Source organism: Littorina saxatilis, linkage group LG17 (genome assembly GCF_037325665.1).
Source record: "Littorina saxatilis isolate snail1 linkage group LG17, US_GU_Lsax_2.0, whole genome shotgun sequence".
Classification (NCBI taxonomy): Eukaryota; Metazoa; Mollusca; class Gastropoda; order Littorinimorpha; family Littorinidae; genus Littorina; species Littorina saxatilis.
The window spans coordinates 18612359-18639068 of NC_090261.1; the positions used below are offsets into that span (position 1 = coordinate 18612359).

A 26710-nucleotide genomic window follows, 5' to 3' on the forward strand; every position below is an offset into this window, starting at 1 on the left:
CACATACACACACACACAAACAAACGTATGAAGGAACAGGCGCACAATTATACCCGCACGCATGCACACACAGGCAGGCAGGCACTCGCACAAATACATACAAAAACACACACACACACACACACACACACACAGATAAAGCAATGACAAAAAAATAGCAGAAACTTACACTTCAACACTCGAACACACACACACACACACACACACACACACACACATAAAGCAATGACAAAAACAACGGCAGAAACTTACACTCAAACCCACACACACACGCACACAAACACACACACACACACACACACAAACACACATGCACACAACGACGCCCATTTTCATAGAAACACAGTAACCCCCTCGTATAAGCAGGAATGAAAGAGTGGTGGCCAATGACCCAGAACAAACAAAAGTCAAAGCTGGCAACTCAGGTTTGTATTCAGGGAAATTTGCACGAAATGCATGCACAAGATACGACTTTTCCTTCTATTTTCTCTCTTTGGGACTTTCATTTGCGTCAGCTCGGTTTGATATGAAAAACTGAAGAAAAGCCCTGCCTTTTTGCACTGAGAAACTGTGGAAGTAGCGTGTTTACTACTGGGTCTGGCTGTAGTACATTTACCCTCATTTACTTCCTCGTTAGCTTCCAAAGTAAACTCTTTTTTCGTCCCATGCATGCGAAAGTGAGGATGTACTTCCGATGTCGCTCAAAACTTTAGAAGTAGTCGCAAACTACCCTGAGTTACTTCCTCGCTTTGCTTCGAAGTAAACCCTTTTTCCGGCCCATGCATACAAAAGTGAGGCAAGTACTTCCGATGTCACTCAAAACTTCGGGAGTTGTCGCGAACTTCCCCCATAAGCATACGGGCCCTGCAGAGAGACAAGTATTGATTAAACAGAATAGTGGTCTTGCAGTGCACTCAGTGCTCTGTCAGGTCTCTGACCCTGGTTTTCACTCCAAGTAGGGGCAGGAAAAAATAAAAGTACAAACTCTAACCCATTGGAAATTACATGTGCAAGCTTGATACTGCCTAACCCCCTGCATTAATCTGCCAAATAAATTCTCCCCAAAGATTCCCACTGTGCAAGACCGCTAACTTTTGGTTTTTGTTGAAGTTGAAGGAAGCTCTCATTTCATGTATAATTCTGGACATGAGAAGCAATTATCTTTAAATGAACTGTCACACATGCATCAATACCAAAACAGCTACAGTGTAACCCCCCTTTAACCCATTTGGCCCCGGAGCGCCCGCTAGCGCCCGCTGTTTTTCTGCAGTGGCTGACCGCGGAGCGCCCGCTACCAGCCGCTAAACACGTGTCTCAGTAGGGCGCAGCCATTGTTGTTGTTATAAACGAGACTCTCGCGGACGAGACTTCGTTGTTTTCGCGACTTCCTTCCGGTTATGCACGTTTTCTTCTTGAAAATTGGTTCACTGTGAGAGGAGTAGCGATTTTTTTAAACTTCGAAATGGATACACGATCAAACGCAGTTTTGGTACGACTTCATGAGGGACTCGGACGATGACAACGATGTTTTTCAGGGATTTACGGACTTAGACCTGTGTAAGGGACACTGTTTTGCTCAGTTTCATTTGGAACTGCTGCAGTAGCAGCCTTCTGCAGCTTTTTCTTTTGTGGAGGTTGGACCCTTGCTGCAAGTCTGTGTGTTTTCAACAGTCTGACGCTGTTTTGAAAGAGTATAAGAGACCAGACACTGATGTTGGTGCTTGCGTGAAAGTGAAATTTTGTACTTCTGATTTTTTTTAATACATTCTTGTGTTGTGTAGCTGCAAAAAAAAAATTGTATTTGAAGGAATGATGTTTTGTGCATCAAGGAAAAATACACAGGTGAGTCAAACTTTTCAAACAGCATTTTATTTCATTTTTTAAATGTTTGTACAAGTGACATGTGACGGAATTACTTCCCTGTACATGGGATTTCATAGTAAAATGGCTGCCGCTGGCCTGGGGTCAAATGGGTTAAAGACCCTCAATTTAAGACTCCTGTTTTCTGTTCATAACCTCTCCATATTTACCCCTACTTTCAGACCCCCTCCTTTCTAAGACCGGATTTTGTCAGATTTTTGGAGGCCTTAAAAGGGGTGTTCCTCTGTAACAAATGTTTGACTGACCTGCAGGTTGGGAGCATTGAAGATGTCAGCTTTGAGGTCCTCAGCCTCAGGCAGGTCGTGGTGTTCCTGTACCGTGGTGTGCAGCCGGGCCGCCCCCAGGCCCATGGGAAAGTGACCCAGGTGGTTCACCAGGTGCGTCATCAACTGTAAGGTAACACAATTCATTTTGTTTAAATCTGATTTTGAAACTATGGTAGAGCTGTGTAACAAACTACTCAGGAAATTATCATGGTACATTCAGCACAAAGACTGCTACAGTTGAACCCCCACTTCAGGACAGACCCTACTTTTTCCTGTTCATAAAATCTGTAAATTTACCTCTGTTTTAAGACTCCACCTCTGTTAACCCTTTTTCTCCCAGAGTGTCCAATATGACCGGCTCAAGCTCCCATATGCAGATCCCGGAAACATTTGCTGTACACAGTGCTACCGATGTATAATTTTGGAAAACTTGCAGTTGTTACTTTGCAAAAAATGTTTTGAGTTTGAAATTTACTTTTCATGTCATTCATTGTCACTGGAGGAAAAATTTTAAAACCTGATTTCTTCAGAACTGTGGCAGTCTTCAAAGTCTGTTCACAAAATACTAAAGACGGCAGTTAATTTAAAACCCTTTCCCAGTGTATAATGCCTGAAAGCATCACCAGAGCCGTACCGTGTGATACCTTAAAGAATCAACCGTGGCTGGCCGCTTGATGCTTGACAGAGCAGGACTTCTCGTTTCAGGAACAGTTTCTTTCCTGAGGCAGTCCTTGCGGCCTCAATGGTGGATCGTTAGATCTGTTAGATCTGTGATATGTGTCAGCTAAAGTTTTGAAATGGATCGAGTATCCTTAAATGAAATATCTTAATAGATATAAGGGTTGTGTCCTTTGAATAACTGTGTCAGCATGTACTCGGATTTATTATATTGATGATTATATTTTTAGATATGATTTTAGGGAATTCATTTATCTTTATCCATGCAACCTGTGATTACTCCTGTCAAATTGGTGCTAAAAGAACAACCAGTCCGTTTTGAACTGTCTGGTTGGTATACACACGTAAATAGGCCCAGTGAAATTGAACACTTTATCTGTACATATTTATTATGATATATGCGTGTGGAAGGAGTGTGAAGTTTTATGCATACACCATAACAAAATCCTGTGCTTTGCATTTGGTAAATAAACTGTTTGACTTGAATCATCGGTAGTTGCCCTCTTTTAACAAGAAGGGCAAAGCCCATACGACTCACATGCTTGACCTTGACCTTTACATAGCAATGACATCATACACTAAGAACTGCTTTACACATTTTTCCTACCAAAATACATGTGACCTTGACCCAAGGTCAAGGTCATCCAAGGTCATGCAACACAAAGCTGTTAATTCAAGACATAGGAAGTACAATGGTGCTTATTGGCTCTTTCTACCATGAGATATGGTCACTTTTAGTGGTTCACTACCTTATTTTGGTCACATTTCATAAGGGTCAAAGTGACCTTGACCTTGATCATATGTGACCAAATGTGTCTCATGATGAAAGCATAACATGTGCCCCACATAATTTTTAAGTTTGAAACAGTTATCTTCCATAGTTCAGGGTCAAGGTCACTTCAAAATATGTATACAATCCAACTTTGAAGAGCTCCTGTGACCTTGACCTTGAAGCAAGGTAAACCAAACTGGTATCAAAAGATGGGGCTTACTTTGCCCTATATATCATATTTAGGTGAGGTATTGAATCTCAAAAACTTCAGAGAAAATGGGAAAAATGGGAAAAATAGCTGTTTTTTAGACAACATTTATGGCCCCTGCGACCTTGACCTTGAAGCAAGGTCAAGATGCTATGTATGTTTTTTGGGGCCTTGTCATCATACACCATCTTGCCAAATTTGGTACTGATAGACTGAATAGTGTCCAAGAAATATCCAACGTTAAAGTTTTCCGGACGGACGGACGACTCGGGTGAGTACATAGACTCACTTTTGCTTCGCATGTGAGTCAAAAACACAACTGTGCAGTCTACAGCTACATTAATCATGTCCAAGTGTTTTCTTTCTGTGTATTGATCACCTCACAAAAGTTTCTTACAGAGAATAAGACATTAATCGAGTTAGGAAACCTGAAATGTTGAACAAAACAGTGCATGTCGTTTTCAGTAGAGAATTACATGCAATGGCCCCTACAGCCTGTACCATGGGACTAGCATTGTATTCCGTGGGACCAGTGTCAGAAAGTGGCGACAAAAGGGCATGCTAGTGCAAAGGTTCCTCTCGGGAAGATGCCGCTCATTGAAGAGCCTTTCCGAATGGGCCTCAAAGCGCGGGAGGAGTTTCTCCGGGGATAACTGTTTTTGTTTTTTAATAAACATGGTTTTCTGCTTGATTTGCTCGTTTTGTTTATTTCTTTCTTTATTTATTTGGTGTTTAACGTCGTTTTCAACAGTTCAAGGTTATATCGTGACAGGGAAAGGGGGGGAATGGGATAGAGCCACTTGTTAATTGTTTCTTGTTCACAAAAGCACTTAGCAAAAAATTGCTCCAGAGGCTTGCAACGTAGTACAATATATTACCTTACTGGGAGAATGCAAGTTTCCAGTACAAAGGACTTAACATTTCTTACATACTGCTTGACTAAAATCTTTACAAACATTGACTATATTCTATACAAGAAACATTTAACAAGGGTAAAAGGAGAAACAGAATCCGTTAGTCGCCTCTTACGACATGCTGGGGAGCATCGGGTAAATTCTTCCCCCTAACCCGCGGGGGGTGTTTTGTTTATTGGGTTTTTGCATTAAACGTGGTTTAAACTTAACAAGCGGGGTTGTTGTTACACAACGTGGTTTAAACTTAACAAGCGGGGTTGTTGTTACACAACGTGGTTTAAACTTAACAAGTGGGGTTGTTGTTACAAAACGTGGTTTAAACTTAACAAGCGGGGTTGTTGTTACACAACGTGGTTTAAACTTAACAAGCGGGGTTGTTGTTACAAAACGTGGCTTAAACTTAACAAGCGGGGTTGTTGTTACACAACGTGGTTTAAACTTAACAAGCGGGGTTGTTGTTACAAAACGTGGTTTAAACTTAACAAGCGGGGTTGTTGTTACAAAACGTGGTTTAAACTTAACAAGCGGGGTTGTTGTTACACAACGTGGTTTAAACTTAACAAGCGGGGTTGTTGTTACAAAACGTGGTTTAAACTTAACAAGCGGGGTTGTAAAACAACGTGGTTTAAACTTAACAAGCGGGGTTGTTGTTACAAAACGTGGCTTAAACTTAACAAGCGGGGTTGTTGTAACAAAACGTGGTTTAAACTTAACAAGCGGGGTTGTTGTTACAAAACGTGGTTTAAACTTAACAAGCGGGGTTGTTGTTACAAAACGTGGTTTAAACTTAACAAGCGGGCTTGTTGTAACAAAACGTGGTTTAAACTTAACAAGCGGGGTTGTTGTTACAAAACGTGGTTTAAACTTAACAAGCGGGGTTGTTGTTACAAAACGTGGTTTAAACTTAACAAGCGGGGTTGTTGTCACAAAACGTGGCTTAAACTTAACAAGCGGGGTTGTTGTCACAAAACGTGGCTTAAACTTAAAGCCATATGTACTCGATGACTATACACGCTAATTGCTTTACCAACAGCTGGAGACAGACTAAATTAAGTTCCCTGCAAAATATTGTGGTCTAGGACCCCTTAAATGTTGAGATATTTGAATTTTCATTTTGATCTGGATCGTCCTATTTATAGATTTGGCAACACATGTAACGTTGATGCAAGGGAGAGAACACCGCGGCTTTGTTGACATCCTCACTTTTTCAGAGGCTAGAACAAGCTGTAATGCATGTATTATGGTCCGCGCATGGTGACGTATCGTCATTATATGGTCTTATGGTACGTTTGACATCGATTGTGGGCAAACTACACTTTGTAAACACGGGAGTGCGTTAGTATGCCTTTAACAAGCGGGGTTGTTGTTACAAAACGTGGTTTAAGCTTAACAAGCGGGGTTGTTGTTACAAAACGTGGTTTAAACTTAACAAGCGGGGTTGTTGTTACACAACGTGGTTTAAACTTGACCCCTTCACTGCCACAGTATAACAGCATTTTGGTATTGCTGTGCGCCAGGGCAAATTTCGCTTTCTTCGATAGGTTCACTAATCTGTTCACTGCTCAATCATTTATTGAGATATCTCTTACAGGGTCCCCACTGGTTTTTAGAAACAAAATTCCATGACTTTTCCATGACTTTCCATGAGCCTCAATAACATTTTCCATGACTAGATCCACAGGTCGCCATTTCCGAACACGCAAACTTTTTACGTCTTGTCACTGCCAGTTTTGACACTGGCTTGCTTTGCACTGAATTTGAGTCAGTTTCTACGCTCTCTTCGACAAGCAAGTCAAGCATTTGCTACGCAGTCAGATTATCGGTAATGTTTGCTGGTCCTGTCATTTCACTAAACTGGACCAGCCACTGTTTGTATCCATCTGCACTTTCGTAAATTCCGTTTCGTAACCGTCACTGTGACTTGACGAACTGTCATTTTTTTCACCGCGATACACAGTTCATTGCGAAGATCTTCCTTGGTAATTCGTTCCAATTCCGCATACTTTTTGTTGTCAAGAAACAACTCGAAAGAAAGTTTCAAACTCATCATCCTCCATCTTGCTTGTCGAAGCGCTAAAGTACTTTATCGATGCAAAAACAAAAGCAGAAAACTTCGACGAAACCGACTCAAATGCAGCGCAGACGACACGACGAGATAACGGAAGGAAGTGAGCCTCGCTCTGGCTCAAGTGCCGTTAAAAATACCGTTATTCTTGTATGCAAATACGAACGAGAAGTTGGTCATACGAACAAGCCTTGTGCTGGCGACGCAAATCGCTGCTGGCTGGCAAAGGGAAATGGCTGGGCGACGAAAATAGCCGCTGGCGTGCTAAAGGTTAATTTTTTTTCTTTCTTATTTTTGTTAAATTCCATGACTTTCCATGACTTGAATTGAAATTCCATGACTTTCCAGGCCTGGAAAATTAAAAATCAAATTCCATGACTTTCCAGGTTTTCCATGACCTGTACGAACCCTGCTCTTAGATCTTTGGCATGTGGTTTGCTTACACCCTTGGCTATTATCTGATAACATGATCATTGGACTTTGTTTGTGATTGTTATAGTAAAAATCGATATAATGACCATTTTAGTCAATAATTACAGTTTCCAAACTTTCACACACCCATTGCAGCACGTAAAACCACAGAAAACACAGCTAAAACTGGTGTCAAACATCAGGTACTCACATTACAGCCCATAACAGTATTCTTCTGTGTGGTAATCCATAAATAACTTCTTGTAGAGCTTCCAGAACACTGTATCATTTGAAAACAGGTCTACGAGTTGATGTCCGACTTTCGGCCGCCATTTTGAATCTTATAGATCGAAAAAAACTTCTAAAAATGTTTTTACCACGTGGTACTAACTTATCTGAACGGTCAATGGAAAAGAACTGTGTTTAAACCCCTACAAGAAGTTGGACAGTGGTTAGCTCCCATTTAGTTTTCACAAATGTCCTGAAAAGTGTTGATGTAAATGCCACGTACCTAGTACGTGTATGGGCGTATGACGAACCAAACATGACCACGTATCTAGTACGTGCTGGGCAGTGAAGGGGTTAACAAGCAGGGTTGTTGTTACAGAACGTGGCTTAAACTTAACAAGCGGGGTTGTTGTTACACAACGTGGTTTAAATTTAACAAGCGGGGTTGTTGTTACACAACGTGGTTTAAACTTAACAAGCGGGGTTGTTGTTACAAAACGTGATTTAAACTTAACAAGCGGGGTTGTTGTTACACAACGTGGTTTAAACTTAACAAGCGGGGTTGTTGTTACACAACGTGGTTTAAACTTAACAAGCGGGGTTGTTGTTACAAAACGTGGTTTAAACTTAACAAGCGGGGTTGTTGTTACACAACGTGGCTTAAACTTAACAAGCGGGGTTGTTGTTACAAAACATGGTTTAAACTTAACAAGCGGGGTTGTTGTTACAAAACGTGGCTTAAACTTAACAAGCGGGGTTGTTGTTACAAAACGTGGTTTAAACTTAACAAGCGGGGTTGTTGTTACAAAACGTGGCTTAAACTTAACAAGCGGGGTTGTTGTTACAGAACGTGGCTTAAACTTAACAAGCGGGGTTGTTGTTACACAACGTGGTTTAAATTTAACAAGCGGGGTTGTTGTAACAAAACGCAAAACGAATTGTTTATTGGGTTTTTGCATTAAACGTGGTTTAAACTTAACAAGCGGGGTTGTTGTTACACAACGCAAAACGAATTGTTTATTGGGTTTTTGCATTAAACGTGGTTTAAACTTAACAAGCGGGGTTGTTGTTACAAAACGTGGCTTAAACTTAACAAGCGGGGTTGTTGTTACAAAATGTGGCTTAAACTTAACAAGCGGGGAGAGGACTGGGCGGTGCTGATGTCTGACAGGCAGACAAAAGTTCGTTGACAGGTAAACCTGACGCCGAACTAAACACTTCTGTTGGCTCTGCAACAACGTCGGTAGACGTAATGGTTGCAGAAGATTCGGAACGAACCCGTGCGAGCGACAGTGCATTACCTACTCCGGAAGGGAGCAGCAGAGAAGCCTAACTTGCTATTTGTTTACAATCAGCAGTTAACATGCCCTGAACCTCTGAATAAACGATGACAAAAAGGCAAGAAGATCCTCTTGCTTAACTTGTTTGTTTGTTTGCTTAACGCCCAGCCGATCAGGGCGGTGCTGCTTTGACATTTAACGTGCGCCACACACAAGACAGAAGTCGCAGCACAGGCTTCATGTCTCACCCAGTCACATTATTCTGACACCGGACCAACCAGTCCTAGCACTAACCCCATAATGCCAGACGCCAGGCGGAGCAGCCACTAGATTGCCAATTTTAAAGTCTTAGGTATGACCCGGCCGGGGTTCGAACCCACGACCTCCCGATCACGGGGCGGACGCCTAATTACCACTAGGCCAACCGTGCCGGTCTTGCTTAACTTCATTATGGTTGTAACACCTGTGGTTCTTTCTTTCTTTATTTGGTGTTTAACATCGTTTTCAACCACGAAGGTTATATCGCGACGGGGAAAGGGGGGGAAGATGGGATAGAGCCACTTGTAAATTGTTTCTTGTTCACGAAAGCACTAATCAAAAAATTGCTCCAGGGGCTTGCAACATAGTACAATATATTACCTTCCTGGGAGAATGCAAGTTTCCAGTACAAAGGACTTAACATTTCTTACATACTGCTTGACTAAAATCTTTACAAACATTGACTATATTCTATACAAGAAACACTTAACAAGGGTAAAAGGAGAAATAGAATCCGTTAGTCGTCTCTTACGACATGCTGGAGAGCATCGGGTAAATTCTTCCCCCTAACCTGCGGGGGGTACACCTGTGCTTATTATAACCAAAGCTGAAATGTCAACTGAGGGAGAAGCGGTATCTATCAATAATAGAATAGAATGCTTCGTATCAGGGTAAAGTTCCAAACTAAAGACGGCTTCTCGCTAAGAAAACTTTGAGAACTTTGAGAGCTAAGATTAGTTCGTGGATTAGCGCCAGCTTTAACGGTTTTGCCTGATTGAGAAAAAGGTGAGCAAGTCTGCTTGGCAGAGCTCCTAGTTCTCTCTTTATGTCTAGGTTGTCGGCCATTTTGAAAGTCAAAATGGTGAATAACTGTTACAAAAGACAAGTGGCAAAACTTTCAAAAACGCTAAGAATCTTCTCGTTATACAAAAAAGGAACGCTCTCACCAATTCGTGAAGAAGTGAAGAAGGACGTTGATATGTTACCAAGAGTCAATGGCCTTCCCTGAGAGATAGGCCGATGGCTTAAGAAAAAGCCTGAGCACCTCAAAACACGTCATGCAACGTGGGTTGAAGGAAAAGGAATGAGTGTCACCATTGTATGTCCGGCGCATGCGCAGGACACCGGTAGGGGAGGTAACTACCATGGACCATGCCTTATATGGCATAGAGTTTTGTTCTTAAGAGTACCTCCCCGTGTTACCACGGATGAGTGCTTCAATACCTTAGCAACAAAATGAAGTTATTGCTATCTATGTGAGTTGGGTAAGAATATGTAATTTAATTACTACGTTTAGTCAATGTTTCGAACTCGCAGAATCAAACTTAATGCACTGCATTTTTTTCACCAAGACAATACAGCTTCGTCAACACCCGCGGCAAGAAAATCGCTCACTTTTCATGTGCAAAACGAAGTGAAATTGACGAGCCAGTAAAGCACAGGAGGGTATTGCGCTAAGCAGGAAAGCGAGCTTTTCTGTATTCTTTTTAACTTTCTGAGCTTGTTTTTAATACAAACATATTATATCTAAATGGTCTTTTTTATTAAGAAATGATAGCGATTAAGATGAAATCATTTTTGGATCGACTTCTTAAATTCTAATCGTAGTATTAATTAACCTATTTTTGTTAATTGTGATCACATTTTAAAAGTAAACATGACATATAGATTATACTTTTAGATTCAGAATTTGATGAAGAATACGATGCAATTAATTTTAAATCTGTTTGCGAAAATTTGATTTTTATGACAACTTTAATGAGCAAACTAATTAATTAGTTTTTAAGCCTCAAAGCTGAAATGCAATACCAAAGTCCAGGCTTCGTCGAAGATTACGAAAATTTCAACCAATTTGGTTGAAAATTGAGAGCGTGACAGTGCCGCCTCAACTTTCACAAAAAGCCGGATATGACGTCATCAAAGATGTTTATTAAAAAAATGAAAAAATTATGTAGGGATATCATACTCAGGAACTCTCATGTAAAGTTTCATAAAGATCGGTCCTGTAGTTTTCTCTGAATCGCTCTACACGTACACACACATTATCACAGACACACAGACACCACGACCCTCGTCTGGATTCCCCCTCTATGTTAAAACATTTAGTCAAAACTTGACTAAATGTAAAAAAGGGGCAAATGATTGAGTAGTGGCAACTAATTTTAACTCAAGCCTTCTTTTTTTCTACGAACGAAGGGTTATGTTTTCCTTGTAGAAAAAATACACTTAAAAGAATAGAAAAAGATACTATTTAGAAAAAAACATTCAATTTCAGAAGGAAGAACAGCACAAGCGAATGAAGATGCCAGTTTTCACCTGGAAGGGCAAATAAAATTATGTGAAAACAAGTGGAGTCGGTGGGATCAGTGGTGCAATACCCTGGCTGTGTGTTCCCGTCTTCTGTTCTATTTCTCTCTATTCTTCTTCTCTAAGGACACACTGGCAGTTGAATGTTGTGGCCGGGAGATGGGGTCAGACTCAAAGTAGTGTGGTGGGGTGAGTGTAATTAGAGGCTGACGCTCACTCACTAAATCCCCCCCCTCCCCGCACTGCTCTCACCTGACTTCCTCTCTCATTCACATGCGCTACTGGCTACTGTTTATTTGGACTATCTGTGTTGTCTCAGCATCCTTGTCACGGTCTGTGTGTGTACTCGCGCATGCGTAACACATTAGACACACAGTGTGTTATTCCTCCTGGCAGTATGTGGCTTGAAAATAAACCAGACAGTATTCTTTTCCTTCTGTTCTTTTACAATTAAGGACTTGAAACAAACCATCCTCTACCTCACTTGCCCAATTTCTTCCACACATTCCATGCCACCTGCCACCTGGCACCTTCCTCTTATAATCAAAACAACAACAGCAACAACTCTTAACAACTCACAGATCTAGCTGCTAGTTTGACGATGTCTGTCTCAGTCTTTGGCACAGGCACGGTTGGCGCTCTAACAGACTCAGGTGCCAGGTCAACTGCGACACCATTGGCTGGTCGGCGATCCGGAACATGGGAGTCCCAGATGTTGGTGAAGTCAGTGTCCTGCATGAAGTCCGCCAGGGATTTGCTGACCCGCGACAGAGAGGAGGAGCTGTGACCAGTCACCGCTGAGTGAAGTACCTGTCCACAAAACAGGAAAGGGTTGTGAAAAAGACCAAACAGTCACATTTTTCTTTGTATGCTTTGAGTGTCTGCTGCTGTATTTTTCACTGGTGCTTTCAAGGCAATGGCTTGTGCTTCTCTTGAGAATAGTGGACAAGCATCAGTCTTTGAGCTGGCTTACTTCCAAATCTCAAATCATGCACTTTTTTCTGACCGACGACAACATCCTTTGCTAGATATCTACACATGTCATGTCAAAAACACCTGTAACACTCAACTTACCCTAAAGACTTTGTACATGCAACTCCTCTCTGAGTCACTGGTCTCCATAAGCAGGGGTAGTGGCATTCGCATACACCACTCGGTCATACAGAACATCATCGACACGATCAACTGCCAGCACAAAGTCAGTCATCTCATTTCACTTCTCTGCAGCAGGGAAGAAAAAAACTAAGCCTAACTGGCACTTACTGATCAAAAGTACAAGAAATCGTGTATCATTAAAAATCAATTAAGGATGCAAGTTGCTTGTTAATTTCAATGCTTGTTATTCTCTCAGGTGCCAATAGATTTATTCTGAATAACCCTCACTTAATCTTGTTCCACATGTTGTCAGCAATGATGTCCCTTTGTTTCTCAGACCAATTGTATCATTTAACTACCCTTGGAATGAGGCAGCATTTTTTTTCTTTTTCCCCTCACAATGACCAGGCTCAAAAAGTGGAATCCACTCACTGTCAACTTTGATATTGTTTCTTGTTACAGTTAACAAATTTGTTATTTCAAAGTGTTCACAATTTAATCATTCCAAACTGAATGATTATTTGTGATCTCCCGCATACAGTGAAGTTAAACTCTTGCCCCAGAAGTTGACAACAACAGACTTTTACTGTGAACATTGTTTCTGGTAAACTTCTCAATCAAAAATTTCAATAATACATTTTCATTTGGTTAATATACTTACCCAACTCACATATAAGGCCAAAAAAAAAAAATTGTCTGTTTAGGGTAACCCGACCGACCCTATCGATTTGGCGCCGACCCAAAAACTTTTTTTTGATTTCAAAAAAAAAAAGAAAAAAAAAAGAGGTAAAAATGCTAAAAAGAGACATTTGGCGTTTCTTTCTCTCCCTTTCTCTCTGTTTTATTTATACGTTAGTTTTGAAACATGTATTCATCAAATATAAGAAGTGAATGTTCAGCCAACATAGCATTTACAAAAAAAAAAAAAAAAAAAAAAAAACTTTACCTACCTACCGACCCTACTTTTTTTGGTCATGTTACCCTAAACAGACAATTTTTTTTTTTTGGCCTAAGCATTGACGCAGTTTAGATGCTAAGAGCCTGAAAATATGCTGACCTGTCAAAGGGAAGTAGCCTCAGAAAAAGAGGCTTAGCCGTAACTAGGGCTAGGTCTACCAGAGTTACCTCCCTTAATTACTATTCTGCGCATCCCCCGATATGCTACACGTGTACTCGTCATATAAAAACTATAAAGCGGGGATGAACTATGTGAGTTGGGTAAGTATTATAAATTTATCAAATGAACATTTATTATTGAAATTTTCGATATTCTATATATATATATATATACTAGATGATTACCCGCTTCGCCGGGTACCGGCTTCGCCGGGAAGAAGTAGAGCCAAGTGTGTTGGGTTGCTTCCCTTTGACTGTTAGACGGGTAGCGATTTTCAGACCTTAGCATCTCTGACTACGTCAATGCATGTATGTGATTCGGAGTAAGAATATGTAATTTAATTAGGAGCACGAGTTAGATAAGAAAGCTGGAAAAGTGAAGCAATCGAATCTGAAGAAAGTAGGAGGTATAACTAGGAGAGCAAAGTGAACTTCGTTCTCTTAGGTGTTGTCTCTGAATTGAAGGATCCAGGGAGAATGATCGTATCTCCGAGGTAGAACGTATGAGATAATTTTCTGGGCGTGTTCAAAATAAGCTGTAGTGAAAACTACCTCGATCGATCTGTCTTCCAGTGATAAGAGAGTGGTATCGGTGTGAAGATACCTTAGTCTGTAAATTGTCCCACTAAAATACCTTTAGTTTGATGTGGAGCAAAGTCGTACAGTAGAATAGTCAGACGACGCTGATATTCCATTGACAGTTTCGCGGCCATTTTGGAATTCGCGCACGTGCAGATTGTTGGATCAGTTAAGGCGCTACTAAATTGTTCTCAGACGAACCTTCTGGGTTTGTAAGGTCTTAGGCATACACCGTAAGACTTGAAAAACATCGAAACTCTGTTAGAATTACATGAGACTTAACAGATATGAATGAAGAGTGTAGACCCGAGGGAACCATAATTTGGAACCCTATGTGCTTGTCAAGTTTCACCTGTTTCCTGCCACTTGGGCAGAAGTGGGTGGAAAGCTGAAGTGTGCCTATCGTGCTGAGTGCATAGCGACTGGTTCTGGTTTAAAATTAAGCCAATCGTCGAGATAAACTCACAGACGAATGACCTGCTGCCTTACTAGGGCACAGAGTTGTCTGACTACCATGGTGAAGATCCATGGTGCCAGTGATAGACCGAAAGGGCAATGACCAAAAATTATAGATCTTGAGGCCCCAGCGGAATTGGAGCCCTTCCTGTGTGCAGGATGCATCAGGATATGAAAGTAGGCGTCCTTCAAGTTTACTGAGGTCACCCAGTCTTCTGGGCGGAGGGTATCTCTGACCGAGGCTGGTGTCTCCATCTTGAACCTGATCACTCTCAAAACTTGTTGAGGTGTTATAGGTCCAGGACTGGTCCAGTACCTCCTGAGGCTTTGGGGACCGCTAACAGTCCCCCGTAAAAAAAACTAGAATAGAGTTGTCGAGTACTTCCTTGACTGCCGCCTTCTGGATCAGAGAGGCGATCTCTGTTTGGAGGACAGATTTCGACTCTGGTCTGGTCTGGAACTTGGTAAGGGTGCCTTGGCATCCTGCCAGAGCAGTCTGAACTTCAATCTCCCCACCTCCCAAGAGGGGTGCAGTGGGATCGGGGGCGTGGCTTGCGAGAGCCGCCCCTCTACCTCTACCGAAGGAGGGCTTTTTGTTGGGAGAAGTTTCTCTGGTAGGAGTTTGAGAACGTTTACAGTTGGCTTGCTGACTATGGTTGCTATGCGTTGTCTGTGTGGAAGGGGCAGGCTTAGCTTGTGACGCTTTGCTCTGCTTGGAATGGTTGAGGGAGAAGTTAGAAAAACTCAGAATTCATGGCTGTAACCTTGAAGGCCGTGACCCGTAGAGTGTAAACTGGAACCCCTGTTGGTCTGAATCTGGCTTTGTCAACTTTCTGCCGAGGCAGGGGTAGTTGAAGAGAAGCCAAAGCAGCTTCCGGTTGAGAGACCGGAAAAGGAGGGGTTACACATTTGCCGGAAGCTGTCGTGTCATACCCCTGTCTGGGGAAGAAATAGGCACAATGAATGAAGTTTTGTTTTCATTATCTGTGACATGTACTAGCGTTTTAGCAGTCTTGCTTTGTTACATTTAGTCAAGTTTTGACTAAATGTTTTAACATAGAGGGGGAATCGAGACGAGGGTTGTGGTGTATGTGTGTGTGTGTGTGTCTGTCTGTGCGTGTGTGTGTGTAGAGCTGGACCGATCTTTATGAAATTTGACATGAGAGTTCCTGGGAATGATATCCCCGGACGCATTTTTTCGATAAATACTTTTGATGACGTCATATCCGGCTTTTTGTAAAAGTTGAGGCGGCACTGTCACACCCTCATTTTTTAATCAAATGATTGAAATTTTTGTAAAGGAATCTTCGACGAAGGCCGGACTTCGGTATTGCATTTCAGCTTGGAGGCTTAAAAATTAATTAATGACTTTGGTCATTAAAAATCTGAAAATTGTAATAATTTTTTTTTTATATATAAAACGATCCAAATGTACGTTCATCTTATTCTACATCATTTCCTGATTCCAAAAACATATAAATATGTTATATTTGGATTAAAAACAAGCTCTGAAAATTAAAAATATAAAAATTATGATCAAAATTAAAATTTCCGAAATCGATTTAAAAACAATTTCATCTTATTCCTTGTCGGTTCCTGATTCCAAAAACATATAGATATGATATGTTTGGATTAAAAACACGCTCAGAAAGTTACAAAGAGAGATACAAAAAAGCGTGCTATGCAGCACAGCGAAACCACTACCGCGCTAAACAGGCTCGTCAGTTTCACTCCGTTTTGCACAAGCGGCGGACTACGGTCATTGTGAAAAAATGCAGTGCGTTCAGTTTCATTCTGTGAGTTCCACAGCTTGACTAAATGTAGTAATTTCGCCTTACGCGACTTGTTTCTTCTTAGGCGTGGTAGAGCCTTTGACCTCTACCTGTTTTGTACTTCTGTGTTTGACTTGATCTGAATCAGTCATGCTGAACAATAAATAGCTAGCTGAATGTAGCAAAGAAAAGTTAAGATCGTTTGCTGAATTTCTCTAGCTGACAAGCAAAATGTTAACAACAACAAAAATTGGAAAGCTCTCACCAAATAGGAAAGGGGTTGACAGGTGGGTAACAGGTGCAAAACCTTCCTCAAGGAGGCAAGTGGCCTGATAATACCGGAGCGTTGAAAATTCTAGGTCCTGCTCTCTTCGTTGAAATGTCTAGAATGACAAGTACACATGTAGCATACCAGGGGATGCACGGACACGTACTATGGGAGGTAACTCAGGTAGACCTAGCACTAGTTAGTGTCATTTTTCTGAGGTTACTTCCCTTTGACGGGTAAAGCGTATTTTCATCTAAACTGCATCAATTTTTGTTTGATTGTTTGCTTAACGCCCAGCCGACCACGAAGGGCCATATCAGGGCGGTGCCGCTTTGACATATAACGTGCGCCACACACAAGACAGAAGTCGCAGCACAGGCTTCATGTCTCACCCAGTCACATTATTCTGACACCGGACCAACCAGTCCTAGCACTAACTCCATAATGCCAGAACTGCGTCAATGCTTATATGTAATTTAATAGAGTCTTCACAGAAAACATGACTAAAATCTGCAGGTAAAAAAATATTGCTGAAACACCAGAAAAAGGCATATGTCCTACCCTTTTCTCCTCATCTGACTTGGTGCTATCATGAGATTGGATGACAGATGATATCGTTGTTGCAATGGCCTGTAAAAAGAAGACAATTAGGAAGGTGAGAAAAATGCCCAGTGTTCAGAGAAGGAGAAACAAACAAACACACACACACACACACGAATAAGGAAACTGACACACTTCACAGAATCAAACAAAGCAGCCTTTGACACTCACAGACACACACATGCACTTACGCACGCACCCATGGATGCACACAGACACACACAATTAAAGGAACTGACAAACCTCACATACTGAAACAAAGTAGCCACACTTTTTCACACACACACGCATGCACGCACACACACTCAGGCACACACATACACAGAATTCAACAGCTACTTGCAGAAATGTAGAGGGTACCTCTGTAATTTTCTTGGGCAGGTGCGGATGGTAGTCGAGGAGACGGTCGACATGGTCGCACAGCATCATCAGAATGTCTGTAGCCACTTTGGCCACCTTCTTGTTCACACACTGTAACGACAAACCACAAAGTATCACAAAAGATGTGCATAGTGAATGTTTATTCATTAGAAAGACGCACTTAACTTGTAGTAGGTATTCCAAAGTGATTTTCCAATTTTGAATAACCCATATGAAACTTAGTTAAACAAATAGAGTTTTTCATTCTGAGCACAGGACTACTTTTTTTTTAAGGTGGGCTGGAAAAAAAAATGATGATTTTTTTCCGTATTTTTGGACTCTGAAATTTTTTCGCACATCATTCTTCCGCACATTCAGACATACCTCAAGCACACAAATCAAATCACATGAGTCCAAAAATGAGTTTATGAACACTTTATATACTTTTCAGATTGATAATGCAAAATACATTGACAGGAAATACATCGTAATAGAGATACAGAGCTACAAAAATGGCACAAAATAGCAAAATAAGCCCTCTGCTACTCCCAACAACTGGGCAAGAGCCCATTTTCTAACTCTTTCATCTCTAAATCATACAATGCATTTTCATTGTAATATATTTTCTGGGAAGAGCAGGATATAATATCTAAGCCTAATTTTGTTCAACTCCATCTGACAACTGGTTAATACAATATCCAGACATGGGATTCAGAAAAAGTGATAATTAAGGAAAAAGAAGGTGGGGGTCTGGGGGCCGCAGAAGGCCCCCAGTAGGGTCCAGGGGCGAAGGTTTTTAGTGTTTTAGACACACAAAAATGGCCCTGAAATGCATATTTCAGCTTAATCTTACCCCCCCCCCCCCCCCCCCTTTCTCTTCCTTCCCATGTTTCTCAAATTAATTTTACGCTAAGACTCAAAATAAGGAGGAGAAAGAGAGAGAGAGAGAGAGAGAGAGAGAGAGAGAGAGAGAGAGAGAGAGAGAGAGAGAGAGAGAGAGAGAGAGAGAGAGGCGGGGGGTGGGGGGGGGGTGGTGGCGTGTGACGGTGTGGTTTCAATGTTCTTACCTTGTCGGTGCCAAACGACCCCAGTGACTGATTACCCGACTGGGTTTTCAGGATAGTCAGGTGCTTGTTGCTTTTCAAGTGGCTTTTGAGGGCAGTCTTTCCATTGGAGCCGTAGTTGATAACATTAACATCGTTGCACAAAGTGCACTGAGCTTTTCCCGGCAAGTTGATTTTAGCAAAAGCATCGCCAACTTTCAGTTTCACGTCTTGTGTCTTCTGGCCTTTCTCGTATTTCCAGCTCAATGATACAACTTCATCGAGCCAGTCGAATCTCCAGAGATTTTTCTTGTACTTCTGCTGGTCAATTTCCCGGGCTAGAACGGTTTCGTCTCGCTTTAGCTTCCTCATCATTTTGGCAGGTGGCTCGAAGCGATGTAAAAATGGCGCCGAATCATTCTCATACGGTATGCTTATACTGAATCCCCGATAGCTACGTTGAAACGGTGACTGTAGGAGACAAAGAGCGCGTTCCCATACGGATCGACCAGCAACAGTCTGACCGTTTTAGGAACCAACCGTTCAAGAATAGTATGGAATGGAGCGTCGCGATCAGCGGACCGGCCGAAAAACTTGGGTCTATACCTACATATACCCCAAAATTTTCTCAGCGGATTTGCACGAATCTCAAGAATGATCCCTGGAGCCTAAAAATTTACGGAATTCCGTAAATTTACGGAAGAATCCCATGTCTGAATATCTTTGATAAAAAATGCCAAAAGTGCTGTTTTTTTAAGTCGAGAAAAATGGCGACTAAGTAGTCATTTTTGGTCTGCCATAACTTTCTTGCTTTAAAAGTTACAAAGCTGTTTTTGGTATCCATTTGTTCAGCATTAAAAGCTCTTAATAAGTGATCCACACTTGGATTTCTACATGCTTAATGAAAACATAGCAATGTCTTGAAAAAACAGATATTTTGTACAAAACGTGAATTTTGGCTTCTTCAAAATGTTTTTATCTGGTTCAATGTGTAAGCTAATGCAAGTACCTTATACCAAAATGATCAGTTTTTAATTAACTGTCAGAACAGCAAACAAGACAATGAACGTCCTATCTTCCGTTGAGACTATAACTGTTTTTTATCTGAGGTAAAAAAAAAACACCATAAAAAACATTAAAAAAAATTTTAAAAAATTTTAAATGAAAAAAGTATGTCTTGATTAGCTTACTCTGTCATGCTTGCAAGTTGACTTTGTAAAAGCTCAATTTTCTGCCTCAGTTTTGAAGATTATTGTTGCACAGCAACTTTTTCTGCCGTCAGTGATAAAGCTTCCTCTTTTGAAATGTTTAGTTCTTGCTCAAGAATATTTTTTTAGCACAAGATCTCCTTGGTGGGTAGCTTTGAAATTTGCACTTCTTCTGTAGAGTTTGGAGTTTCTCACTCCTGATAAGCTTTCCTTCACATTTCTGTTCTCTTGCTGTAGTTTCTTGACTAAAACTGGCATGCACTTGTTTGAGAAAAGTCCAGTTTTTCTTTAGCATTAGTCAAATCAGCAAAGTCCTTAGTTTGCCAAGTGGTAGTCAGATTTGCACCACCTACAATATACTCCAAATGTTCAAGCTTTTTTTCTGCCTTTTCTTTCTATTCCTGTAGTATTTTGTGGTATTCCAGCGTAACCATTGTAGCAGCTGAATGTTGAACTTGCAGACTGCTAATGCTATGCTGGTTTTCTTCCCTACTGTCAAGTATTCCTGCTGGTTCAACTGTGCTGTGATTTACTAACTTCTCTTGCTCCTGGTTTGAGCTGCCCAGATTCTTGTTGGAAACACTTCTTCCTTGGCAACTGTTTGACTGCACACTAAATTCATGAACCAAAAACTTCTCAAGTTCTTCAGGGCGCCTATCTTTAACTTTGCTTAAGGTTTTGCACTGCATCAGACTTAGCAATCTGTGATCTAGAACATTTCAATCCCCTCCCCTAACACATTCAACCATTCAGAAGCAAAATCATGTTTTACATGTTCTTTCTTTCTAAATTGTTCAAGTGCAATCACAATCTGGTTTGTCCGTCGGATACCAGTGTTCCTAAAAATTGAGAACATGAATGCACATTTGACCAGTCGATCAATGCCAACATCATCAAGTTCTTTGTTTATCATGTTCACATAAGAGGTCTCTTTCAAGAATGCAGCATCAGCTGAAGAAACAGCAATGTTGTTGAAGGATTTTTCAGTCTTCTGGATCAGTGCCTTCACACGTTCTGGATATGAAGAGTCACAAAGCAGCCGACAGAACCAAACAGATACCTGCACACAAACACATAATATACACTGCTTACTTTTGTTCTTAGCTACACAGAGAGAGAGAGAGAGAGAGAGAGAGAGAGAGAGAGAGAGAGAGAGAGAGAGAGAGAGAGGGAGGGAGAGAGAGTGAGAGAGAGTGAGAGAGAGAGAGAGGAGAGAGAGAGGAGAGAGAGAGAGAGAGAGAGAGAGAGAGAGAGAGAGAGAATTGAATTGAATTGAATTGAACTTTATTTTACAAGGATTTAGATTTAAGGCTACGCCTTTTCTTACAATCTGTCCTTGGGACGCATAGACACACAATTATATAATAAAAAAAAATAATAAAAAAAAATAAAATTAAAAATTAAAAAGTTAAAAAGTTAACCAACAAAAGGAGGTCAGAAAACGTGATAATAAAGATGACGATGATGATGATGATGACGATAATGATGATGATAATGATGATGATGATGATAAAGATGAGGCATGAAGAGAGAGAGAGAGAGAGAGAGAGAGAGAGAGAGAGAGAGAGAGAGAGAGAGAGAGAGAGAGAGAGAGAGAGAGAGAGAGAGAGAGAGAGAGATGGATGGATGCTGAAGATAAAACTTCTTTTTTTTCCATATGAATGCTTACTTCACTGTATGGCCTTGCTACCAGAAAATCAGTCCCCGGAGCTTAAGTTAAAGCTTGTTTGAACACCTGCCATCAAGTTAGTCAGGAACTGAGGAAGACTTGGTCTTCTCCCTCTGCCAGTCATTAAAAATGTCTCCTTCAGTTTCTGGAACCAGGGCGGGGATGTCGGGGCTGAAAATATTAAAAAAAGGCAGAAAAACTATTCACATGACTATGTACACGTTGTAGGCTATACATACATTCTTGCGTTATGAAACACTGATGCTTTATGGACAGATATGATCAATATGAAAATAATCAGAACGAGAGAGAGAGAGAGAGAGAGAGAGAGAGAGAGAGAGAGAGAGAGAGAGAGAGAGAGAGAGAGAGAGAAAGAGAGAGAGAGAGAGAGAGAGAGTGTGAGTGTGCGTGTGTGTGTGTATTGTGTATTCATTTTTATTTTTGTTTTTTTCCACTTGTAGAAAACGATATTTCCTTGTCTACTGGCGCCCCGCACGTGCCAGCTGAGCGTCAAACTAAGCGGACGCCAATTTACTTGGTATCACAGGTCCGCAATAATACTACTTTCTCGTGTACAATTATTTTGAGCAGGAAAGCTGGCATTGAGGCGATTGTTGTGCATACGTGTATGATCCTATGTAGCTTAGTGTACGTAACCAAAAGTACAGTAAATCAGCCCGAATACTTTATACACTATCAGCATCAAGATGTTTGTCAAATCCTCTCTCTCTCTCTCTCTCTCACACACACACACACACACACACACACACAGACACATACATACACACTTACACACACATACACACACACTCTCTCTCTCTCTTCTCTCCCCCCCCCCCCCCTCTCCCCGTATATGGGTCAGAGAAGAATCTCCGTAATCGCAGAATGCTCAAGTTTCAATACACCGCTTTGATTTCGATCTGTTTTTACTTCCAATTTCAAATTATTCAATGAAAGCAAGCCTAATATGAGAAACGCATCGTTGGTAATCTGATGAGGCAAATTTGAAAAACAACAGTTTTCTTCTGGGAAAATGATTACAAGTTGAAAACAACAATCTCAGCAAAATTGACAACGGCGGATCCTATGAAGAAACCTGACACCCACAAAATACAATATTTTGACATTTTTAAACAGAAGAAAATGAAGTAGAAAACAAGAAAGACCAACTCTTAGTGACTCCCTAAGTGAATTTAAGCACTTTTTGTCAAAAAACGATTTAAGTCCGCCGTGTGAAGTGAACACAATATGATTGTATGGTGGTACAGCAGTCCCTCTCATGAACGGACACCCTTGGGCCATAGCAAAACTGTCCGTACATTGCAGGTGTCCGGTCACGGGAGGGGTGACCACACCACCCCCTCCCCCATACACTCACACAGAGACACACAAACAACAGGATGAGTCAGGCTATGCTAATCACTTCTTGTGGCTACTAAACAATAACAATAAACTCCTAATACTTCTTTAAACGTTCTGTAAAAATTATTTGTATGAAAAGTGTTGAAAAGAAGAGATAAAATAAATCCTCAAGGCAGTGAACACACTCACCATGCACTGACATACGAAAGCAGCCTCACAAACACAGCACAGAGGAGCGTGAGCAGATGCTTTGCAAGAATAAGCTTGAAAACCAGTTTGAATAAATAGCAGCAGATAGAGCTGCATGTCATAATTTATCATGTAATTTCTTTTCTTCTTGTCTGGCTTTATTGACTGCATGCCGATCATGCGGCATGGCAGTGACTTTTCACTCTTCAGTCGGAAATACACTGTACATAACACAGCTCCCACTCTCCCTCACTAATGCCTACCCCAAGCCGTGACAACTGATGCTTGGAAATTGTGTGGAAGAGTACACCTCTCTATTTCTCTCCAATGCTCTTCCTGCTGACATGCAGTGACACCGGACACCCCACAGAGTTTAGCCAGCTACCCCTCCACCCCCCACCCCCCCTCCCTCTCTCTGGCCCTCCAGCCATGTTCTGTTTGGGGCTGTGGCCAGAGAGGACAGCTGCACTGTTCACTCAGAGCAAAACCAGTTGACTGTGTCGTAACTTTTGACAAAGCAAGACAACTGAATGGTTCACAGATTAGGCAACCGACTCACTGGTCAAGGCTGAGGGGAAACAAGAGTATCTTGTCAATGAAAGAGGTTACACACAGACACAGGATGCTGAGAACTGTGGCCGGTTTTTCACTCTATTTCGTTCAGGACCTTTCATCAACTGTGGTTTCTGTTGTTTACGTCCAACAGACAAGAATAAAGAGCTCAGTGCAGTTTCATGTTGGCATCTTCGCATGTACTCCACTCCTGACCAAAACTACCCCCCTCCTGATGGGTACACGTGCACTCAAGTTATCAGTGACTGTCATCACGCCATTGCGGCTGTGATCTTGGTACCAAGAGCCGGACTGCTCTGTTATCGATTTTGTTGTGGTGAAAATTTGACGATGGTCTGTCCGTACATTGGAGGTATGACCTGCTGTTGGGACCGAAAATGAGTGTCCGCGTCCACGTTTTGCAGGTGTCCGTTTAAGGGGGGGCAAATATAGAAGGGAAACACTCCGTGCCGAGCAAATGTGTCCGTACATGTCAGGTGTCCGCTCACGCCGGGGGCCGTACATTGCAGGGACTGCTGTATGTGATGTTTTATGCTCAGATGACACAAAAACGTACTTGATGAAAATTAAGCCATTAAATTTATGATGATTACACGCATGTATATGTCTCACCAACGCATACTCCAACAACACATACATACTCAAAGGAAAGTTAAAAATAAATAAATAAATAAAATAAAAATTGTGCATGAAAAGTTTAATGTCCATTGCGAGTCAACCACATTTTCAAGGAATTTTGTTACAACAGTGAAATAAAAAAAGAAGTGAACACAATAATTAGAAAAGAAAACGGAATTATTTGACGTAAAAAAAGAGAAGTTGTTTGCACATCGTAAAATGTAAACAAGGAGATAAGGGAGATCACCCAGAAGACAACTATCGAGCACGCATGCAAAAAAGCTAATTTCTAGTAATTCTCTTTGTTAATGATTCAAATCAATGAACAGATTGTTAAAATTGTGTTTCAAGACTTTATTCCTTGAGTCATAATGCTTTATTTTTCTCACTGTAAAAATACAGCGTGCCGAGAAGTTCACTACTCCCACCTTCACAAACACTGTACTTCGTCTGCTATCAACTCGGTTCGTCAATCCCCGTGTTTTTTTAAATAAGCAAATATATCTTAAAGAATTGAAAGATAACACATTGTAAGGCATATATGCTTACCTTCTAGACAATCTGGATCGAATGGTTCGTCAAATTTTTGGTGCAAAATCGAACTTTCACGACCGTGACGTGCCATCGCCAAACGCCGCCATTACACGGCGTACTCGACAACGAGAAAAACGGGTCGCCTCGTTTTTGGTCCTCGCGGAAGCAAGCCGTTGGTTGCATCAGTATGAAAATAGACCAGGTGAAAGTTCAAACTCCGACCTTGCCATTCGCATGCATAAAAGCGGATATTGTTCGTTCTGAGATGGCAAAATTTTCGAGCAAAGTTTTAAACTAGATAATATTACTCTTAAACGGAAGCCAATCAAATAATATTGATATCGTCGGAAAGCTTAATCTTTCCTCTTTATGACTCTTTAGAAGCGGGTTGTTGCTAATTTTAATGGCTTATCTCCGCGAGCGGAGTTTTCCCGGTTGGGGTCAAAACAACACAGCGAAAACTTCGTTCTGACGTCAGAAAAGCACAACTTTGCAACCATTTTCACACGCGTATTTCAAATGTTAGATTTTGAATCTAATACTTCATTTTTGTATTAAAGTAACTATGAAGAATCAATTATCATCTTGGTGTATTCTTTTTATTCATTTCATCTCATTCCGGCGAGTTTGAACAAGTTAAAAACCAGTGAAAAATCACACTCGGCGTCACTTTTCGCCACCCGCGAAGAGCACTTTGGAATACCTACTTGTAGGCTGCTTATTCTACTCAGAAAATAGAGCTTGACAGTTTAATGCAAATTATGCTTGTTTCCCTATTTCACTTTACTTACCGTATTTTTGGGACTATAAGACGCTTCGTTATAAAGGGCACAGCCCCTACTTTTAAGGTAAAATTGAAAAAAATCCACACAATAAATGCTTCCGGTGTATTGGCCGCACATCAAAGGAAGAATACAGAGTGAATATAGTTTTGCTCCCGATGTGCATGTGCCGTGAGATCAAAGGCAGGTGCATTGTAATAGCTGGTTGGCCTGGTGACCTCTGGTCAATGACCCATACTTGTCAGCTGAGACCAGCTGCCTGCCCCAAATTACAGACACTGACCTATCTTACCCGGGGTCAATGACCGAGTTTTACATGTGAGACCTTATAGCTACTCCTTTGATGTTTGAGAGAAAACTCTGCCAGGGTGATAGTAGTAGAACCATGCCTATCATAAGTATGTTTCTTTGGAAAGCGATGTGGGTACATGTGTACTCGTCTTTAGCCTTATGTGTTTAGCCTTACATAAGGCGATACCGGTCAATTGGGCGCAGGGGTTCAAGTTGAGGACAAAAGTTGCGCCTTTTAGTCCAGTACTTTTTCTTCCAGTGGCAAAGCGAAAGTGACAGAGTGCAAAAAGACTTATTTCAAACATAGAACAGATGAAAAACAGGCCCCACCCCCCAGACCAACACCTAATCCATCCCTCCTGAACCAAACATACTACATGTAGTTGAACTACATGTACATTTTTATAGAACAGATGAAAAACGCTCCCTGAAGCTGCATGAAGCTTGTTTTGCAAGTTGCAGTCAAAAAATCAAAATCTAGAATCAGAAAAATATATCTTATCTTCTCCAGTTTACCCTTCAGAAAAAGTACACTTTAGCACATATGGGAAACCTCAAGGCGCATTTTAGGCACAACCAAGATTTCTGTAATTGAAGAAGCTTCCACAAGAAGCAGAAATACACTGTTAACTAGAAAGTGTTTCACCGTTTGCATCACTGAGTTTTGTTGTGATCTCGCATGGAAACAATCATCCACCTTACACATCTTGAGTTTTTTTTGTTAGCAATTTGCAGTCAAAAAATCAAATTCTAGAACAAGACAAATGTCTCTTATCTTGTTCAGTTTACCCTTCTATCAAAGTTGACTTTCCACGTGAGCCATACAGTCACAGTAGGCACTCCATGCGATGGAGTCGCCAACTGATGTTGACACCTCGGCTTCGAGTTTCGTTTTGCTGATTAACTGTTGTGGTAATGCTCCCTGCA

The 26710-nt window shown here is 41.2% G+C and overlaps 1 protein-coding gene across 6 annotated transcripts in view; it reads right to left on the reverse strand.

The window, feature by feature from the left end:
* The window catches only part of LOC138952779 (ral GTPase-activating protein subunit alpha-1-like), a 499987-nt gene that overhangs the window by 237877 nt on the left and 235400 nt on the right, over positions 1-26710 (reverse strand). For all 6 annotated transcript variants that reach the window (XM_070324510.1, XM_070324511.1, XM_070324509.1 and 3 more), the window contains 5 exons: positions 17515-17625; positions 17116-17184; positions 12343-12453; positions 11848-12078; positions 2127-2270 (listed from right to left, as the gene is read on the reverse strand). In XM_070324510.1, the coding sequence (XP_070180611.1) occupies positions 2127-2270; positions 11848-12078; positions 12343-12453; positions 17116-17184; positions 17515-17625 (666 nt within the window). The remainder of the gene's footprint in view (positions 1-2126; positions 2271-11847; positions 12079-12342; positions 12454-17115; positions 17185-17514; positions 17626-26710) is intronic.